Source organism: Thermobia domestica, chromosome 3, assembly GCF_964235325.1.
Source record: "Thermobia domestica chromosome 3, izTheDome1.hap1.1, whole genome shotgun sequence".
NCBI classification, from domain to species: Eukaryota; Metazoa; Arthropoda; class Insecta; order Zygentoma; family Lepismatidae; genus Thermobia; species Thermobia domestica.
Window position 1 is genome coordinate 335,933,871 of NC_137456.1, and position 23,023 is coordinate 335,956,893.

The 23,023-nt window shown below is 33.3% G+C and overlaps 1 protein-coding gene across 1 annotated transcript; it reads left to right on the top strand.

Annotated features, from left to right (window-relative positions):
* Positions 1 to 18,968: 18,968 nt before the first annotated feature.
* On the top strand, positions 18,969 to 22,543 carry LOC145682331 (uncharacterized). The gene is made up of 2 exons (XM_081753906.1): positions 18,969 to 19,556; positions 21,242 to 22,543. Exons 1-2 carry the CDS (start codon positions 19,146 to 19,148, stop codon positions 22,541 to 22,543), a joined length of 1,713 nt encoding a protein of 570 aa, XP_081610032.1. The 5' UTR covers positions 18,969 to 19,145.
* The last annotated feature ends 480 nt before the right edge of the window (positions 22,544 to 23,023 follow it).

Genomic DNA, 23,023 nt, shown 5'->3' on the forward strand with positions numbered 1-23,023 from the left:
AGTTTAAGTACTTTTATGGTTTATATCCACAAAAGTTTTGTTTTAAGATAAATATGGAAGCTATACACAATAGATTTTAGATTATTTTGAGAATCATGAGGGTGAACTAGATGAACTAATTAAATATAAATTTAATTTGTATTTTCGGGATGTTAGTAAGATAGACTTAAAGGATAAAAACAACGTATGTAATGTTACTGGTTTATGGAAAATGTTAATACCTAAATTTTTGTATACGGAAGAAGAATTAGTAAAGTTATATCCAATAATTACCTTAAAGGACATGTTGTCAAATTATAGTTCTAGACCATTAAGATGCAGTAATTGTGGTAGTAAGTCATTAACAAAATGTAGGAGTACATACATTTGTGATGATTGTTCTGTAGCGAATGGTTTTGTTTACAGTACTAATGAAGGAATGAGAGCTGCTTGTGCAAGAAAACCATGGTATGATACTACAAAAAGATTTAAGTTACAGTTATCTCGTTTTCAAGCTTTACAGGATAGAATTAATCCTGAAGATGTGTTCAAGGTGTTAAATGATGAATTTAGGGATATATCAAAAGATTTAATATCAACAAAAAATGTTTTAGAAGTACTAAAGAAAAATAAATACATAAAATATTATGATGATGTCTATTAATTACACTATCACCTTACCGATCAAAAACCATTAAACTTACGACATATGGAAGAAAAACTTATAAACGACTTCGAAAACTTAGACGAAACCTTTAAAGAACTGTATCCGAAAAGAGTATTGTTTATTAACTTAAAATGTGTATTAAACTATCTGCTGAAAAAGCACGATGTTCATATTGATATTGATTTTAAACACTCATCTAAACAAATAGAGATGTTAAAGTAATGTTTTGAAAAATTAGGATGGGCATTTTCTTTATAATAAATGAGTATGGATATATTTGGTAATGTTAAAGATAGAAAAGATAATGTTAATATTAGTGAAGAAAAATTAAAATTGTTGGAGAATTTAAATGATGTTGTTAGCGTAAGTCAACTTAGGTCAATAGAAACCCAATTAGAAAACGATAGAAAACGATTTGAAGATGAATTAGAAACGTTACAAGACACATACATCAAGAAAGAAGATTTTCAAAAGGTTAGGATGGATACTACTAAATTGATTATGCAAAAAGAAACTATACCCTAATATGTCGATTGAGAATTAAGAATGTTAAGGAGCCAATCTTTAAAATATTCAATCTTTCTAATTTTTATACATTTATTTATAATGGAAAAATAATCCACATGGAATTAAGTTTGGATAAATACTTTCTAGACATATATTTGGGTGATACTTTGATTGAAAATATACCTTTTAGCTTTAACAAGAATGATATAATTACAATTAAACCAAATAAAAATTCAGCTATGGAAGAAGGTCAATTCTTCTTTGTTATAATGTACATAAAAAGAGAGCTTTTCTAAAGACGTTTGCTATATAATAAATATGGATATTTTTGGTAATGTTAAAAGTATAATAGAAGAATCTAGAGAAGTTTTTACATCCTGGGTTGATTTTAAGAATAAAAGATTGGTTAATGTATCTAATGCTATTGATAAACAAGATTTTGTAACATTAGAACAGCTTGAATCAGTGAAAGAAGAGTTTAATTTACTTACAAGAAAAGAAATTGTTGAATTACCATGTCGATTGACAGAAGATGATCTTGAGAAACCAGCCTTTTTTGTATATAATTTAGCTGCTGCCTACAAATTTCTTTATAGAGGTAGGTTAATGCATATAGAATCAAGTCTTAATAAACATCTTATAGACTTATTTTTAAATGAGACACTAGTTGAAAGTTTTCCATTACACTTTAATATTGTAAAACTTTGTGTAATTTTGTCTCATATAAGGAAGAGGTAGAGCAGTTAATAAAAAGAGTGTCCGGAATCGTCTCCCACTACCAGTTTTATTATAAAAATATGAGTATTTGTACAAAATACTATACAATTTGGTCTCTATTTAAAAGGGTGAGTAAAAGGTAGTCTTTGACCGAGTGGTCGCAGACAGGATCTCCAACAGAGCCCCGTAGCAGGCTAAGAGGAGTGGAGTTAAGGAACCAATGCTCCGTAGCAAGCAGAGGCAGGTTAAGTTGCCAACAGAGCCCCGTAGCAGGCTAAGCGGCTGAGGTTGGGATTCCCAGACAGAGCCCCGTAGCAGGCTAAGCCAGGAGATAGGATAGGCGTAGTCCCGTAGCAGACTAGAGGCCTGGGGTTAGGTTACTCCAAGAGTCCCGTAGCAGACTAGAGGAGGGTCACCAGAGAACTGGTCTCGAGTTGCCTTCGTCCATCCAATTTATAGGGTCCTTTTGGGTGGTGGTGGCGCTGCTGCTCCGATGTCGTCTTCTGCTCCGTGGGAGGGGCCAGAAGCCGTCGTCTGCATGTGATTACAGGTCCCTCTGGTGGAAGATCCTCTTGCCGAACCATGTGGTGTTGTTTGTAAACATTGAAGCGTGGAACTGCTTGTTTACGCCATCACATAGGATATTACACCCCCCTGGCTTGTTTAAAAAATAAGCCGAAGGGTTATTTTTCTTTATATGAGGGTTGGCAACACTGAGGTATCACACACAAAAAAACATTAATAACACTTGCAACACACAAAAAAATCACTTTTCGGAGCAGTAATAAGGTAGCGGAAGAGAGCACTAAACAGTTAGTCCCTAATCACAGGCAGGATCGGTGCATTTTAATATGTCACTTCATTTCCCTCGAGGTAGGGCTATTGTAAGCTTTGGCTTAATACACATATATTAGTTCACTTATAGTGAATGGTGTCGGAGCCTATAATGTCAGTTGCTCCTTAGTTAAAATATTGGTATTAAATGTGTCCATCGGAATTGGAGGAGATATTTCTAAGCGAGGTGTTTTGGATATTTTTGGTAACGAGCGAAGACGGATATATAATCTATGTAAAATTATAAGAGTTAGGAGTAATAAAAAAGCTACTATTGATACTGAGATATAAAGATAATTTATATTGGAAAGTTTGAACGGCGTGATTTCTTGGTCACCCTGTATAAGGTGTAAAAGTTTGTAAAATATTTGCACTAAAGATATGTATTACAATAAAATAATCCAATTTTAAATGTCAATGACGATAATAATGATGGTCCTGAATTCCTGGTCATCCTGTATAATGTAAGCGTGGTCATAACTTTTGGAACATCCTGTACAATATTTATGGTGCATAATGTCAGTGACAATATGTAGTTCACAGAGGAAAAGAAAAAAATTATCGATGATGTAGAAATATGTTAGCTGTCCTTGTAAAAGATCATTTGCCTTTTAAATACGGAAATGCAGATGTCAGCATTCCTTCAGTCAGTTGCAGAATAATGAATCAGCTTTTTATAAAACAAAGAGGAAATGAATGTTTGTGTCGTTATGAAGAGTGTTTTATCTGCTGAACTCGCGTCTCTGTATTTCTTTCTTCTTAGTGGTGAGTACTGCATTTTTTTTTCGCTCGTGTAGAAAATAAAATGAAGTTATTTATTCTTGTTCTATATGATCTCTATATTCATGAAATGGCTTGATCCGGTCCACTGAAATCTCCTGTATTGTTTGACGATATGAATTTGGAAATTTGATCTTATAAAGATTAGGATTAACTCTTTCGATAATTTCTAGAGGTCCTACATATTTGGATGAAAATGATTCTGGTATCCCAACTTGACGATTGGGAAAGAATACAAGTACTTTCTGTCCCTTATCAAAATTAGTTTGTTGATGTCTGCTGTCAAAATATTTCTTCTGTTTATTATAACTTGCGATTAAATTATCCTGAACGATCCCTCGTATCTTATTCAAATGTTCTTTATTGACACATAATGTTGGAGTTGACGCTAATGCAATATCAGAGATGGTCTTAGGTTCGTATCCATACATGAGGAAAAAAGATGAGTATTTAGTTCCGGCTTGCACAAATGTATTAATTGCGAATGTTATGTATGGAATTAGTTTTGGCCATTGATTTTGATTCTCCTGTACAAAAAATTTAAGAGCGTTCTGTATTATTCTGTTAAATGTTTCCACTACACCCAGATTTTTGTGGTCATATGCTGCACAAAATTTAAATTCAAAATTGTAGAATTTTGCTAAGTTTTGCAGTCTCTTAGCGTTATGTACAGGGTGTCTATCCAAATACAGGTATGAAAAAGATCCGTACTTAAGAATAATGTCATATATGAGAAATTGTTCAATTTCTTCTGCTGTGATGTTGTCTACAACTTTGGTGACACAATATCGCGTGGACATTTCTATAGCAACAAGTATGTGTTTGAATTTTCCATCTCCGACCGGCACTCGCCCAATTGAATCGTACTGCCAAGCAGTGGCAATGGGTTTAGATGGGTGATGTAGCAATTGGCCCGCTGGTTTAGCTGGTAACTTCTTTAGTTTTTGACAAAGATTGCATGTCTTTATTCTATTGGCTATGTAAGCTTTCATGTTAGGAAAATAGTATTTCCTAAGCGCCGACTGGTATGTCTTGGTGTAACCAAAGTGTGGTGCCATTGGGTTGTGATGAATAGCCTCGAACCATTTGCCTAGTAAAGATTTTGGTACGCAAAGTAAATACAGCAGTCCTAATTGAGGGTGTTTCTGAGTCCTATATAATAATCCATTTTTAAGAGAAAAATATTTCGCCGCACGGAGTGTAGATAATTTGCTAGGTTCTTTATTTTCCAATACAGTAATGATGTCCGAAAATGAAGGGTCCTTCCTTTGTTCATCTGCTAAATTAGGTAACATAATGGACTGGTCGATTTGAAAAGTGTGCTCTAAAGAATGTGAAGCAAAAACTTTAGCGTCTTCTGTGTCGGAGAAGTTATCAACTTCTTGATTCTCGTCCTTTTGTATATCTTGTTTGTCTTATAAGCGGCTAAAAATGTCTGCAGGATGCTGTTGACTTTTAATGTGCTGTATTTCAAAATTGTAATCTGCCAAAAATATTTTATAACGACTAAATTTTCCGACTTTGTCCGGTTGGGTAGTGAGTGAAGTCAAACATTTAGCATCTATAAATAATTTAAATTTTCTATTCAGTAAGAAATAACGAAATTTTCGAAGAACATATATGAGTGCATATAGTTCTTTTTGCCATGTGGAGGCCTTTCTCTCAGTTTTAGTAAAACGTCGACTACAATAGGAAACAACACGTTCCTGATTGGTTTTAGTATCATAACAAGCCAATATGCCGCCTGCGGAGGTTGACGAAGCATCTGAATATGCTCGGATTTCCAATGATGGATCAAAATGAAATAAAGATGGAGCTTGTATAATATCCGTTTTAAGTTTTTCAAATAGATCATCATGCTGTGTTGTCCATTTAAATTTTGAATTTTTGTCTAAAAGAATTTGAAATGGTTCCACCTTTTCCGTGAAATCTTTAATATGTGTCCTCAAATAAGAGCATAGTCCGAGGAAACTCTTCAAGGTGCGTTTAGAGGTTGGTTTCTTAAAGTTGCGTATTTTTTTGGAAATTTTAGGTGATATTTTAATCTCCTTTCCATTAATTGTGAATCCTAAAACTTCTAATTCCGAGTGTAATAGATGGGTCTTGTTCGGGTTTGCTCTAAAATCGTGTTTCCTTAACCTTTTAAAGAGCAATTCCAAGTCTGACAATTGTTGTTTCCAATTTTTGCTTCCTATAACGAGGTCATCCGCAAAGGCTGTTATGCGCGGTGGTAGTCCCTCTAAAAGCATTCTTACAGCTATACTTAGGGCAGCGGCGGACGAAGTGTGTCCCATTACGCAACGTTGAAACTTATATGCCTTCCTAGTATGATTGAGCTCAAAAGTCATGTATTTTTGACTTTTGGGATGCAATAATAGCTGGAAATACGGGGTTTTTATGTCAATTGTGGATATAGAGCTTTTTCCTCTTAAAACGTGTAGAATATCCTCCGTATTTTGAAATGGTATACTTAAGTAGTGTGAGAACCTATTGCAAGCTTGGAGGTTGAGAACTAAGCGGAACTCTGAAGTATTTGGCTTCTTCACTATGAGAAGTGGCGATGAAATGGAAGTGTCACTAGTTTCTTTAATAATATTGGCATCTAAAAGTTGTTTAATTTGTAAGTCAATTTGGGGTCTTACTGCCAATGCAATGGGAGGTGATCTCTGATGAAAAGAGGCTCCTTTATCTATCCTTATTTTATGTACATAGCCACGAAAGTAGCCAATGTCAGTTGGTGTGTAAGAAAAGACATCCCTGTATCTAAAAAGTAGATCATGCACAGCTTTCTTTTGCTGACTCGTTAAACTTGGATTGATGTCAAATAATTTAATATCAAAAAGTGACTTGGTCTCTTCCAGCCTATTCTGAATTTCTTGTTCCGTTCTATAAAATGTTTCGTCATTTTGTTCATCTTTTTGGTAATCACCCTGTAAATCTACTTCTTGAACATTCTCTTCAACATACGCAATTGGGGTGCTCTTTACTAACGTTACCGGTCTACTTGTAGGATTTGATATCAATAAAGTCAAATTATTCTTAGGTACTTTAGTAGGCAACGTTTGTAGTCCGTATTTGTCCAGCAGATTTTCTAATGGAGAGATAAAAAAGTATTTATTATTCTTTTGCCGATTCTTGATATTAATTGGTAAAAAGAAATGTGACCTGGCTGGTATGGTAACCTTTCGTGTTGTAAAAACATCAGCCGACTTGTGCTGTTTTATTGTATGCATAGCGTTAGCAGATAATTTTTCCTGGGTATCAATTTCAATTGGATACTGCGGAGGCCGTGGTTTCTTGTATACTGACAACATGTTATTCTTTAAGTCAATTTTGGTCTGTAACCGATTTAGAATGTCTTCACCGAATAAAGGCAAAAAATCTCCATGCTCTAAAATTCTGAAATAATGAGAAAATGTTGTTGAGCCAATTCTGAATGTAATCAAAGCTATATAGCGTAAATTTACGACGGAATTCTCAATTCCTCGTAGATTAGTGCTAAAAGGAATCAATTTTGTGTTTGGTGGAAGCCAATTTTTAGGCCAAAGACTCAATGAACTGCCAGTGTCTATGATTACAGGATATTTTTCTTTATTAATTGTTACATTAATTAATAATTTATGTTCCTGATTTAACATTTTGATGTTCTCCCTTCTATCTGATAACGGAGCTACTGCATAAAGTGATGTATTTGCCAATCTTTGTTGTTCACTTTTTTCCTGGTTCTCGGCCCTCAGAACATGTTCTTGAGAGGGTGTGTCCTGGGGCCCCCCTAGGCGTTTCCCTGCTGATTGTTCTTATAACATGTACTGGAAGAATGACCTTTCTTATAGCACGTACCGCATACTGTAACAGTTTCCGGCCTAGGATTACTATTATTATCTTTATTATTATTTTTAGAATTGTTCTTATTTCCATTTCTCTGCCGATTTTGATTTCCGTTATTTGTACTTTTCGACCTATAATTGTTACGGCCACCTCTTCTAAATTGTGAGTTCTTAATGGCATTTTGAGCTACAAGAAGAGATAGTTCAGCCATTTGATTTGCTAATTTAGTGAAATCTAATGAATTGTTTGCACTGGAATTACTAGATGTGCTAGGCGCGGGGGGTTCGGGAGGGGGATTCGGATTAGCAACTTGGGGGGAAGGATTTGGAATTATCTGATTTTGTGATGCACCCTGTAGCTGTGGTGCTGAAGGTGTAGGAAAATTTGGAGCTAGTTGCTGGTATTGATTCCAACTAGGTGTTGGGTTACATATTGGATAGGTCAGTTGTTGTTGATGCACAGGGAAGGAAGCGCCAGCGATTGCTGATGAATGCAAACTGCTGACTGGTGTACTCTGATCGCAGAGTGAATACAATGCCTGTTGTAATTCCACATAATCACGTTTCTTCATGAGGTCATTTGCTTTCTCGAGGTTGTGTAAATGCGTTTGTAAAGCGTGAACAGTTGCAAATGTTTCTAACGCTATCTTTTGCAAAAAAGTTTTCTTTAAACCTAAGGATAAATAATTTATTTTCTGCTCCTCGGTGGCCTGAGGCAAAACTTGCCTAATGACCCTTAATTTTCTGAGAAAATAAGCATCTACTGGCTCGTTTTCACCTTGTTGGACTTGAAAAATTTCGAATTCCGCTCGATATGCCGGTAATCTTGGTCTACTCAGTGCAACTAATTTGTCTTTTAATTGGTCATAATTAAGCGCTTCTAACTGATTCTGGGCCTTTAACTGTAGGACTAAATCAAGTGCTACATCTTGTAAGTACATAGGTAATAGTTCTTTCTTTTTCTGTTCATTCCACGAATGCAATAATGCAAGATGGTCAAAAAGCATAAAAAATCTATCGGGGTCCTCCGTAACGTGTCCCGAATACTTAGTGAGGTGTGGTATATTAAAAGAAGGGCGCGAATTTTGCTCCATGTTAAAAATGTTTTCTGGAAAAGTGTTTTTACCAGTTCTAGTTTGAGGCATAAACAAAATTCACTTCACTAAAAGCACTAACACTTTAAAATTCACATACCTTCCAAAGAAAAAAAGTCCACTTCCGGTTAATAAAAATACTGTCCGGTAGGGGAGTATTCAGAGCTTATTCTGAGTCGGTCAAGCCTCTACCATGTAAAACTTTGTGTAATTTTGTCTCATATAAGGAAGAGGTAGAGCAGTTAATAAAAAGAGTGTCCGGAATCGTCTCCCACTACCAGTTTTATTATAAAAATATGAGTATTTGTACAAAATACTATACAATTTGGTCTCTATTTAAAAGGGTGAGTAAAAGGTAGTCTTTGACCGAGTGGTCGCAGACAGGATCTCCAACAGAGCCCCGTAGCAGGCTAAGAGGAGTGGAGTTAAGGAACCAATGCTCCGTAGCAAGCAGAGGCAGGTTAAGTTGCCAACAGAGCCCCGTAGCAGGCTAAGCGGCTGAGGTTGGGATTCCCAGACAGAGCCCCGTAGCAGGCTAAGCCAGGAGATAGGATAGGCGTAGTCCCGTAGCAGACTAGAGGCCTGGGGTTAGGTTACTCCAAGAGTCCCGTAGCAGACTAGAGGAGGGTCACCAGAGAACTGGTCTCGAGTTGCCTTCGTCCATCCAATTTATAGGGTCCTTTTGGGTGGTGGTGGCGCTGCTGCTCCGATGTCGTCTTCTGCTCCGTGGGAGGGGCCAGAAGCCGTCGTCTGCATGTGATTACAGGTCCCTCTGGTGGAAGATCCTCTTGCCGAACCATGTGGTGTTGTTTGTAAACATTGAAGCGTGGAACTGCTTGTTTACGACATCACATAGGATATTACAATATATATGATCAGTTAGACCAACCAAAGATTCTAAATTGGAAGAAGGTAAATTATTATTGATTATTATGTATATAGAAACAGAAGATGAAAACGAATCAAGTGATGATGATGATAATGTTAAAAGTATAGTATTAGGTAGTGATAAATTTTATTTTTTTTGTTGATTTTCTATACAATAAATAATGATGATGTATTGTGTTAAGTGATAGAAATTAACAAATACGGAGAAAGATAGCATTAGAATAGAACAAACAAAGAATGGAAGATATCTAAAGAAAGGTATTTGTTCTGTATGTGGTGTTACTAAAACTCAATTCGTTAAAAGCCCGATTGACTAGAAGAAGGTAAAGGTATTAGAGAAGACATTATAGAAGAAATTGACAAACCATCTAGAAAAAACTTTGACATATTAAGTGTAGTTATAAAAGGTATCGATGATCTTTGGCAAGCTGACCTTGTTGAAATGGATAGTGGAGTATTAAAAGGTGTTTCCAAATTAAATAAATTTATAAGTATCTGCTAACGATTATAGATTTGTTCTCGAAATATGCGTTTGCTGTTCCTGTTAAAGATAAGAGTTGGAAGAATGTTACAGAAGCATTCGAATCCATATTAAAAACGAGAAAACCTAGTAACTTACAAGGTGATCAAGGTAAAGAGTTTTACAATAAAGAGTTTAAGAAGTTGATGGAGGAAAATAAGATTAATCATTACTGAACCTATAGTGGTAAGAAAGCTTCTGTTGTTGAGAGATTTAATAGAACACTTAAACAAAACATGTGGAAAAGGTTCACAACACAAGGGAATTAAAAATGGATAGAGATATTACCAACATTGGTTAGTGAGTATAATAATAGAGTACATAGAACAATTGGTTTAAAAACTATAGAAGTTAATAAGAAGAATGAGCGAACAATATTGGAGAAAGTGTATCAAAAAGAATATAAGCGTGTTAAACCCAAATACAAATTAGGTGATTATGTTCGTTTAAGTAAATCGAAAGGGTTTTTTGAGAAAGGATATACACCTAATTGGTCAACAGAAGTATTTGTTATTAATGAAGTTATTCCATCTAATCCACCTACATATAGAATTAAAGAAGAATAGGATGTACAAGGTAGATTTTACGAACCAGAACTATTAAAGACGAAACATAAAGATGAATACTTGGTGGATAAGGTGTTAAGAAAGAAAGGTGATAAAGTATACGTTAAATGGTTAGGATTTGATGATTCACATAATAGTTGGGTAGATAAGAGTAATGTTGTAGTGTAAATATAAATGCTGTCTTTTATGGTTATTATTCCATAAAAGATGAATACAGGTTAATTCAATGCTACTAAGCTATGTCAAGATCGTGATGCTCCGGCAAAAAAAAAAAAAAAATAAAATAAAAATAAAGATTTTCTATACAATAAATATGAGTACTATGGATAATTCTCTTAGTTTAAATATTTGCTATGAACAGATTAAAGACAATTATTGGTATGGTATTTTTGGTGATTTTAAATTGATTATAGATAAAAACACAGGATATTTCAATGCTACTAAGTTGTGTCAGAGTGGTGGTAACATATTCAAAGAATGGTTAAAGTTACAAAAATCAAAAGAGCTTTAGACTATTACAATAAAAAAGGCGATGGGGACGATTCTACCAACCGCTGTATGTACACAATCAAAGGTGGATAAAGAGAGACAAATATAAAGTTAACACTAACATATGTAAGAAAACAACTAATATTAAGTATTTCGTTTTGGATCTCGAATGAGTTTTACGATAAGTGTTATAATATTATAGAAGATTACTTCACACAAAACTTTAAGCAGATTCAAGAAGATCAAGAAGAGTTGCAAAGAAGAGTAGAAGAAATAGAACAACAAATGAATGAATTACGTATAAACAATGTAAACAAAAAAGGAAATAAATCATCTTAAATCAATCGCAGCACCATATAAGGATAATGTTTCAAAAGATAATTGCCTAATCATATATAAGAAGAACAAACCTAATGATCCTTTCCCTTATTATGCAATCAGATGTCAGAAGAGAAGCCTATATAAGCCTCTAAATGAAGCAGAAGAAAAATATCCGAATCATTTAGTAATATATGAAAAGTTTAGAGATCCTGAGAGTATTAAGCTATTCAACCTAATGCAACAAGAGAGCTAGATATTCTTAAAGGTAAGAGTAATGAGTTTTGGACATCACTATCAGAAGAAGAATTGATTAAAGAAATTGATTCTTTATATGATCAGTTAACACTAGAAGGACCAAAATATTTACCTCCCTAGAAGTACCGGGCCGTCATTTTGACGGCTATTTAATTGCAAGAGATGTATATAATGTTTCTTTATATTTCTCTTATTTTAGCTTCAACTTAATCTGTTTAATCGACTAGCTTATGTTTTATGTAATTTTTTTCGTGATATAATACAGGGTGATCCACTTAACCCCGTCAATATGTTCGGAAGTTCGCCCACACGACAGTGACATGAAAAATTAAAATAAAGAAATAATACGTACATTTATTTGTATGAAATCTTTTTACTAGTCACGTGATCACCCTACATGCCCTGTTGAAATTGGCTGGGCTATTTTTCTTTAGTACAGATCCTGTGTATAATACACCTAAATAATTATTTTTATTTCAAACTTTGTATTACATGAAAGTAAATTTGCATTTACAATATAATTTATTTCAACTACACTGAACTCAAGACAGCAACACTTTTCTCGGTCTTCCACTTGTCTACTGTGAGTGGATTTTCTGATTACTATCCATAAACGTTTGTAGTGAATATAACCTTTTCTTTCTGATTCAAGCACATTTTGGGGAGTTCTCTTATTTTAGGACGCATAGTACCAATAAAGGTCGTCTGTTTCTTTTTCAAAGATTCGGCTAATTTTTAACTTGTAAGAAAAGTTATCGCAAGTAACATTCCGTCTTCTGTTTAGAAAAATATTCATCATCTTCAGAACAATATATTCGCCTAACTGTAAGTCCCGACATCGTTCTTAGTCGTTTCCCAGGTAGAGAATACCTTTGAGTTCATACCGTGACTTTACAACTGCAAGCAACCACATTTGAATCCAAATTTGTCAGGCTTGTTTGGCATATATTACATGTATTTGCATCTCATCTTATTAGAGAATAACTGTTCATCCACACAAATACTGTCGTGAGTTTTACAGTGCCTGATACAATTCTCAATGAATAAGTTCTACACAGATGATACCAAAGCAAGCTTGTTTGCTTTCAGCATTGAAGAACTAGGGTACTTTTCATCAAATCAAAGATACTTCATTATTTAAAGAAATATATTTCTTTCCATACTCTTTCTGTAAAACACTGGTCCACAGCTTACGTTCTATAGTTTCTTTACCGGTATATCTGAAGCTACACGAAATTTCAATATTGCTAAAAATGAAACGGGTTCTGCGATTGACAGTGGCCAAAGAAAATCTTGACGCTGTTTTAGCTTCAATAACGGTGCATTTCAGAATGTTTCTCAGCATAGTCTCGTCTATGAACAAGCAAAAAGCACTACCAAAATCATCATCTTCAATATGATGTAACGCATAATATAACAAACAGGTTTCTCGCGAAGGATGTCGTGTGAGGCAGTACGCCCAGCGTTGTCCTGTCTATCCACTTTACTCCAACGTGTCCCATGACCTGCTATATAGATATTTGATCGATTACTTCTGGAAACTTCTGTATCTGTTTCCTTCCTCTTATCCGAATAAGTAGCTTCAGACACTTCATTCTTGCTACTACTGCTGTTTTCATCGAAGTAATCTCCCTGTTGTTCTTCCAAGCGAAATTCATTTTCACTCTAATCTTAGAAAGCACGTAACATTTTATCAAGTATCATGTTGCTTTTGTAATTATTCATATGTACCTTCAAAAAAAACCTTTATTTATACAGAGAACAATATTACCAACGAGATACAAACATAATTGAAGAAGAAAACCATTCAAAGAAGTACCATATTTTTTCCCTTACACCAATAAAAAGCAGAAATAAAACATATATCAAATAGCAAACTCGTTGGAAAAAATAATGTAAAATATTTCAAATTTTATTATTTCCAACAGAGATATTATCATATAGCGTACAACCCGAAAAACTATCCACATCAACAACAAAATATAGATTATTAAATGAGGCAGTCAAATTGACGGTCTGGTCCTTCTAGGGGTATACAACAAAAATATGTATTTATTTAAAATAGACACACAATGTTTATATGCTATATTAAGCCTCTCTTTAAAATAATAAAAGTCCTAAAGTATGGTTGCATAACTCAAAGAAATATATGAGATATAGAAAATTGTTTTACGTGATGCCGTCAAAATGACGGCTTGGTCCTTCTAGTGTTAATATCTGATAATTAAGGTTAATATCTAATAATTAAGGTTACAACTTTTATGATATAATAATCATAAAAGATAATTAAGGTTAATATTAGATAATTAAGGTTACGGCTTTTATGATATAATAATCATAAAAGGTAATTAGTTAAACATTAAACAAACCATTCGTTGTAACATCGAATGCTAAATTTAATATACTACCTAAATCGGGATTATTACGGTATTTTCTTATTATAACTCTCCAATCTACGTAATGTCTAAATAAATATATAAACTCTTCACAGAGGTGTTGATAAATTGAAATGTTATGCCAATGAACTTTGTCTTTGAACTCTGCAATAAATCCTTCTGTTAAATTTTGAAACAATGAAATTAATTCCCAATCTACCTTGTCAGCGTAATCTCTTATAAGGTTTTCTGATAATTGTTGAGTTCCAGATAAGCGCCCCCAAGAAACTTTATCTGCATGTTCTCGTATAAAGGCTTCAGAGAGTTTGTTTCCATAAGATATAGCATCAAAATCAACTTTGTCTATAAACTCAGTAATAAATTCTTCAGATAGATTTTGATTATACGATACTTCTTTCCAATCAACTCTATCTGCAAATTCTCTTATAAAGTCTTCTCATAAGTCTTGGCTTCCTGAAATAATCTCCCAATCAACTTTATCAGCTAACTCTCTTATAAACTCTTCCGATAACTTTTTCTATGAACATATTTCACTCAAATTAACTTTCTGCAGATATTTGCGTATGAAATCTTCGTTAATGTGATCATAGTTATATTCCTCCTCTTAATCATCATAACCTATTGATAACCATTGTTCATCAGTTAGTGAATCTAATATCTCATCTGACAAGTTCATAACGTTTGTACAGAGAATGTTTTGTATAAGAAATGAGTTCTTTTCTTTATTGGCTTTCTTGAACAAATGATCTAACATACCTATGGAGATGCCAAAATGTATTTTGTCTTCATCATTATAACCACCAATATCTAAATATTTACATACACAATCAAATATATGTTTGTAAGATAATATTTCCTTAGCACTAGTCATGTTCGTTTTCATTCTTAGATTTTTTAAATTTATCTCATTTTTGTTGGTTTTCTACATAATAAATATGGAGAAAGAATTTGATTTATTACATGATAGACTTAAACTAATTCATCATGATCTTAAACTCTTAGCAGCACTACTAGAAAAGCAAATACTGTTAAAGGAAAAAGAATTATTAATAATGCAACAAAAATATCTGATTTGAGTAGTGATGATGGATATAAATATGGTAGTGATGATTATGATGATGAGGAGGAGGAAGTTTACAAAAATGATTTAATTTTAATATTTGTATATGTGACTTTGATGGGTTATTCTCATCAAAGTCGTGTTCTAATACAACGCGTAATATGTAGACAATGGCAGGAGTGTACAATGTTAAGCGTTGTATTAGGATATATGGAACTAAAAAATAGTACAAAAATGAATAGTAATAATCCGGCGAAGATAAAAATTGAGTAGTAAGATTTTCTATATAGTAAATAAGATGAGTAATTATAGTAAATTTACTGTAATAGAGTTAAGACGACAATGTAAAGAAAAGGGAATCAAAAAATATTCTCGATTAAGAAAAGCAGAACTAATAAACCTTCTTAAACAATATGGTGATGAACAAAGCAGAAGACAGATTAGAGATATATTCCCATTTAAACAAGAAATAATTGAAGAACCGAAAATCAAAGTTGAATCAGTACCAATTGATGTAAAACTCAAAGAAACGACAATGAAATCAAGATTAGAAACATGGGAATTTACAACAGATTACAAACCACAAGATCTACTTTAACAATATATTACTGCAACATCTAAAGCTATATTAAACAGATTACAAATTAGCTTAAGTAAACATAGTTCATTGAAAGCTAGTATTTATATAAGTTGTACATATAAGAAAGGTAAAGAAACTCAAAACTTCTATTTTAACACTGAAAACCAAGAAATATATCAATCGAGTAATTTAAAAGAATAAATAACTAAGATGAAACAAAGATTAAGAACAAGAATGGTTGAGTTCCAAGCTAGAGGTTCTGGCTGGGCTCTTATAAACATTAACTTTTTACAACTAGCAATCGTAAAATATACGCCATATAGAGGATCAACATGCATAGATTTACCTGATAAAATTAAAAATAAACAAGCAATCATAAATGTAAAGAACGAAGATGAAAAATGTTTCTTATATTCAATTTGTTCTGCACTATACCCAGTTAATAAAGATTCACAACGACCTTCCAAGTACAAGCAAGCTGTAAAATACTTAGAAGAAAAATTGAAAAATATTCATTTTCCTGTAAAACTATGCGATATTCCAAGAGCTGAAAAATTACTTAATATTTCTATAAATGTTTGTGCATATGATAAAGACTATTCAATCTATATACTGCATCACACACAAAACAAGCAAGAAAATCATGTCAATTTATTATATATAAAAGAACAAAATGAAGACCAAGATAAAACACATTATTGTTGGATTAAGGATTTAAGCAGACTAGTATGTACACAATTAACTAAAAAGAGAGCTCGAAAATATTTATGTGATAGATGTTTTTTTATACTTTTACTCACAAGACGCTTTAAATAAACATGAGCAAGATTGTTCGTTAAATGAACCAGTAAAAATAATAATGCCTGAAGAAGGTAAATGTGTTGAATTTAAAAACTACCAATTCACAATGAAAATGCCATTTGTGATTTATGCTGATTTTGAATGTTTGCTACATAAAGTTATGGGTTGTGAAGAATGTTATCCGGATAACGAGCCATATACGAAAAAATATCAACAACATAAACCATCTGGATTTTGTTATTATGTAGTAAAGAGCGATGGAAGTAAATCCAATCCTGTTTTGTATAGAGGTAAGAACGCCGCTAATAAATTTATAAGACTGTTAACAAAACAATCCAAACACATATCGAACATATACAAAGAAAATAACGAATTACCATTAACAAAAATCAGAGAAAAGAGTTCAATGAATCTAAATGTTGTTATTACTGTAAGCAGGAGTATACTAAAGAAAATCATAAAGTTAAGCATCACGATCATATAACAGGAAAATTTGTAGCACGTCTATGTAATAACTGCAATTTAAAAGTCGAAGTACCAAAGTTTGTACCAGTGATCATACATAACTTGACAGGATATGACTCACACTTGTTTATAAAAGAGCTTGGATGTAATAAAGAAGAAATAGATCTAATACCCAATAATGAAGAAAGATACATATCATTCAGTAAAAAGGTTGGAACTATTAAATTGAAATTTGTAGATTCATTTAGATTTATGGCTTCTAGTTTAGACAAATTATCATCAAACTTGAAACCTGAGCAAATGATGCATACACAACCGTTTTATCCTAATCAAGAACAGTTTCAACTTGTACTAAGAAAATGTGTTTACCCATATGATTATGTTAACAATTGGGATAGGTTTAGAGAAAGAAAATTACCGTTAAAGGAAGCATTCTTCAACAAGCTTTTGAACACACATATAAGTGATGAAGATTATGAACATGCAAAGAAAGTATGGGAAACATTTGACATTAAGAATCTCGGAAAATACCATGATTTATATTTGAAAACAGATGTATTATTGTTAGCAGACGTGTTTGAGAACTTTAGAGAAACATGTCTTAAAACTTATGATCTTGATCCAGCTTGGTATATGACGGCACCAGGTTTAGCTTGGGATGCAATGTTAAAGATGACAAATATAAAGTTAGAATTGTTGTGGGATTATGAAATGGTATTAATGGTAAGAGAAAGGTATAAGAGGTAGGATTAGTCAATGCTCAAGAAGATATGTAAAAGCAAACAATAATTATATGGAAGATTATGATAAGAATAAAGAAGATTCTTACTTAATGTATCTAGATGCCAATAACTTGTATGGGTGGGCAATGAGTCAATGTCTACCGTATAAGGGATTTAGATGGTTAAGTGAAGATGAGATAAGAGAAATAGATTTTACAAGTATAACTGATAATTCTGATACTGGTTATATATTTTGAATATCCTAAAGGATTACATGACTATCACAAAGACTATCCATTAGCTCCTCAAAATATATGTCCGCCTGCTTCAAAACAATCGAAGCTACTAACAACCCTATATAACAAAGAACAATATGTAATTCACTATCGAAACCTAAAACAATGTCTTTCACTTGGATTAAAACTTAACAAGATACGTCGAGTAATAGAGTTCAAACAATCAGATTGGTTAAATAAATATATTGATTTAAACACACAAATGAGAACGAAAGGAAGAAATGATTTTGAAAAAGACTTCTATAAGCTCATGAATAATTCATCATTTGGGAAGACTATGGAGAATATTAGAAGGAGAGTTAATATTAAACTTGTAAGTGATGAGAAAAAATACGACAAGCTTGTAGCAAAACCAAATTATAAAAGTACTACAGTTTTTACAGAAAATTTAGTAGCAGTTCACATGAACAAGATTAAAGTGCAATTTACAAACCGATTTATGTTGGTATGTCAATTCTAGATTTGTCAAAATATTTAATGTACGATTTCCATTATAATGTGATGAAACCAAAATATCAAGACAAAATAGAAGTATGTTATACAGATACCGATAGTTATATATACCATATCCAAACAAAAGATTTGTACGAGGACATGAAAAATTATATTGATTACTTTGACACGAGTGATTACCCTAAAGATAACAAATATAAAATACCACAAATCAATAAGAAAATACTTGGTAAGATGAAGGATGAAATTAAAGGCACAATCATAGAAGAGTTTGTAGGTTTAAGAAGTATGATGTATAGTATAAAAGCACCTCAAATAGATTTAACACATAATGTCTTTAAAGGTAAGTTCGATAAAAAAAAAAGTGTTATAAGAAAGCTAAAGGTGTTAAGAAGAGTGTTGTGTATAAAGAACTTACATTTAACGAATATAAGGACTGTTTGATTAGCCAAAGAGAATATTATAAGAAGATGAATTTGATTAGAAGTTATAAGCACGATTTGTACAGTATAGAAGTAAATAAGTTAGCTTTAAGTTGTGTGGATGATATGAGTAGGGATGGGACTTGGGTATTTACCCACTTGGTAGGTAAATAAAAATTGGGTAAATACCCGGTAAATACCGAAATTTTATTTACCTAACCAAAAAATGGGTATTTATTACAAACTGCAAGATTACATAATAAGAAGACATAGTGGATTCTAAAATAACAGTATAAAATCTTCCAGACACAAATGTGGATAAAGAAAGATGCAAACTTGCAACACTGGAAACTCAATTTATATCTGGTAACACTGTTTCAATCTTCCCCGTTTCTAATTTAGTTCGGTACTGATATTAGCTTTGAGACTTGTTGAGAGTAAACGTGCCTCTTACCTTAATTGAGTTTCCTAAGTTTTATTTTACTTAGAGAGAGAAAAAACTGAAAATGGGTAGAAGGAAAAGTTATGTTTGGAGCGCATACAATGTACGAAGTGATAAATCAGTAAACTGCAAGTACTGTGGTAAAAATTATAAACACGCAAATGTAAATAAAATGTCAGATCATGTGAATAAGTGTTTCAAGTGTCCTGAAAGTTTGAAGAAAACAATTTTAAAAGGTTTACAAGGAAGAAGTTTGTCGGATTGTTGGCAAAATATTGGGACGGAACAAGTGAATGAAAGTGCACCACCTACGCCAAGTTGTAGTACCAGTAAGAGCATTGATGACTCTTTAGTGACGAGTGTGACTGATAAAACTTTGATGCCAGTTTCATATAAGAGGAGCTCCTCCGCGAATGAACAAAGTTCATTTAGTAGCATTGCTACTTTTATGGATACAATGACAGCTGATGAAAACGTAAGTATACATATGCATAGCGTAACACATGTAAGTTAATGGGTTAAAGAGCTCACATGTCCATCACGTATCAAGTTCCGTTTTGTTTAGAGCAAGAAGGGAGTAGTTTGCTCGTCCGAAGTGATAACAACGTGTCTCAAAAATCAGATAAAAATTGCAAATGGCAAAGAACAGTTAACTAGTGTAATTAATGTAACGGGAAGTCTTTACTTTAGCCATTTCAATCTTTTTTTTTTTCAATTCTTCGATTCAGTGATTTCTTCTTTCGATTCCAATGCTCCAACTGTACATCCAAAGGTAAGATCGCTTTAAAAGGGAGTAGTATAATAGAGTAGGGTAGAGTAGAGCAAGATACTGATAAGTAAAGTACAGGTAGGAACAGGTTAGCTTAAGAATAGGGAAGTTTTTACCATTTTTATAAAATTGTGCGAAACAGAAAGAACAAATCACGGAATCGAAGAGTCGAAAAAAATGAATGACGCAAGTGTTTTTTACTAATTGTATTACATATTTTGTTTCATATAACTCAAGAACTTCTCATGTGACCTTGTGGAATGAATTAAGAAACGACAGATCAAAATTGATTGGTCAAACACATTCCAAATATTCTCAACAGTTTACATATTGTAAATAATGGCCAAATGGTTAAGTCAAGTAATGGTCGAGTGTTAAGAACATTATCCAAGAAAATATTGACGTTTATGTGAGAAATGTATGATACTTGTAGTTTAAGACATGCATCCAAATTCCCAAGGTTCACGTTAATCACTACGTAAGTAATGTTTATTAGAAATTTTGTTACCATTCTTTCCATCGAAATTAAACGAATGAATTACTTAAAAGAATGACCTTTCCAACTCGCTTAGTTCAGAATTAAAATAGAAGAACATTCTTAATGTGTGAATTGATTCAGGAACTATTCATCTGTACTTTTTTCACTTTTTATTCATTAGTTTCTTATCTGGGTTATTACCCCTAGCAGAAAACTTTTAAACATTGATCTTTTTACTTTCATTACATGTGTACAATGAACTTCGTTATTGACAAAAATATGTACAATATTCACTTCTCACGTTAAAACTCATGCTTTCACTTTGCTCCAGCAAAATTTCTCATATACCACAAGCATGTGTGTATTGTGTCAATTTCCAGCGTACCAGCAATTTATGTTGAAAACTAGGAAATACCAGCAGTTTTTTTCAGGAGAACCAAGAGCATATTCCTGCTAGTACGTTTTTAGAAAATGATGGTTGCATGGGGGTGAACGACAATTGTCAAATGTGACGTCATTTCCTAACACTTATAGAAAATCTATGAAATATAGAATTGTTAAGCACAAGGGCATAATTTCAAATATTATTTCGTTTTTAATATTATCTTTTAAAAAACAATTCCAACCAAACGCACAATCTTCACACAAATGGTTGAATTTTACTTGGCTAAGATCAGAAACTGTTTTCCATTTCTAGATTTCTAGGTTAACAACTTTCCGTAAAGGGAACACGTAACAGATATAGTTGTTGCTGATTTTTTCCATGTGATAAATTTGTACCTACAGTGAAAATTGAATGCATGCTGGTTATGTATGCAAATAATCTTATGTATTTATTAGTGGAATAGGTTAAGATATGCGTTCAACCTATGATGGTTTATTTTACAACATAATTTTATATTTTATCTTCTAGGCAATGTTAAACAGAATGCTAGCGAAAGCTGCCTACGTAACTGGAGCGCCATTGTCCATGGTGGAACATCCTCTCTGGATAGATTTCTTCAAGCGTCTAAGACCTTCATTCAAACTTCCAGATAGAAAGTCGTTGTCAACTTGGCAACTTGATGCCCAGTTTAATGAAATGCAAACACAGCTGCGTGTAGAGCTACACGATTCGAAATATCTAAATCTTCAATGTGACGGTTGGAGTAATGTTCGCAACGAGGGAATAATCAATTTCATTATTACCAACCCTCATGCAATATTTGTTCACTTTATAAACACGAAAGACAATCGTCACACTGCTGAGTACATTAGAGATCAAGTATTTGAAGTCATTGAAAAATACGACCCCAGTAAGTTCTTTGTTCTCATTGGCGATAATGCAGCAAATATGCAGAAGGCTTTTTCTCTTGTGCAAGAAAAGTACCCCTATTTGCAACCATTGTCATGTATAGCACATACATTGAACCTTGTCTGCAGTGATATTTTGAAGTGTTTTTCAATTTCATCATTTATGACAAATATTATAGACATCATTAACACAGTTAGAAATACTCAGGTCTTGAATGCACTTTTTCATGCAATCAACAATGAGAAAAACATACACACTTCTCTTACTCTTCCATGTAAAACCCGTTGGGGAAGCTACTTAAAATCCCTTGAAAGTTTGAAAGCTACAAAAGTCACCCTACAGAACTTAGCTGTTCACGAAACCACTGCAAGATATACAGCATTTATCAAAGACCACAAAGCAAGGTTACTTGACGATGAAGGTTTCTGGGTGACAGTTGAAAAGCTAATACACGTTCTCAAACCAATAGTATCCTGGATATATGTATTAGAATCTGATGAATGTAACATACACCGAGTTTTTCCGGCTGTCAAAGAAATCGAAGAGCAATTAAGAAAATCTGTTCCCGAATTCCCATTGTCCAAAGCAGAAGAAACAAATATTCTTCATAATTTCGAAAGCAGAAAAGTTACAGCACTCCAACCGATTCACTATGCCGTAGCATTGCTAGATCCATCATCACAGGGGTTTGACTTGACTCCAGAACAACATGTTGATGGATTGGAGTTCATACACAAGGTTGCAGAAAACATGAAAGCAAATCTTGTAAATGTGATGAAGGATTTCGCACACTACAAGGCCAAAGAAGGTTTGTGGGGCAAGAAGTTCATTTGGACAAGTTCAGGGGAAATGAACCCAGTAGTTTGGTGGCAAGATTTGTGTGGAAGTACCCACTTATCTGAAGTTGCACACGGATATTAACAGCACCGGTATCATCAGCCGCCACAGAGAGATCCTTTAGTACATTTCAAAAATTCATACTAAGTCAAGGAATAGACTGACTACTTCCAGAGCCGGAAAAATTACGTATATAGCTTATAACTGGAAACTGCTTCACCGGAAACAAAAGCCGAAAGTATCAACACACCGTACAGAGACAGAGAAGATTGTTGAGTCAGAGCAGCAGAAAGGCTTAGAAAATACGTTATCGCAAGATACAAGTTCATCGCATTTGAAATGCACTAGAGTACCAAGGAAAAGGAAAGACTCTGAAGAAGACAGTGACAGTGACATTTCTTCCGTGTGCGAGATAGATGAAGACATTAGCAGCGATGATTCCATATATTCATTCCATGTATCCGATGAATCTGATGAGTAATCTTAGTAGAAATGCTATCCCATAACGAGATAACGCTTTTCAGTTATGTGTATAGAATATTTGGAGAATGCTGCTAAATCTTG

What these genes read in the sequence shown, in the direction of transcription:
- LOC145682331 (XM_081753906.1), top strand. Translation starts at nt 19,146, where the DNA reads ATGGGTAGAAGGAAAAGTTATGTTTGGAGCGCATACAATGTACGAAGT. An exon ending in CAATGACAGCTGATGAAAAC is followed by an intron (nt 19,557 to 21,241) that starts GTAAGTATACAT and finishes TTTATCTTCTAG; the next exon opens with GCAATGTTAAACAGAATGCT.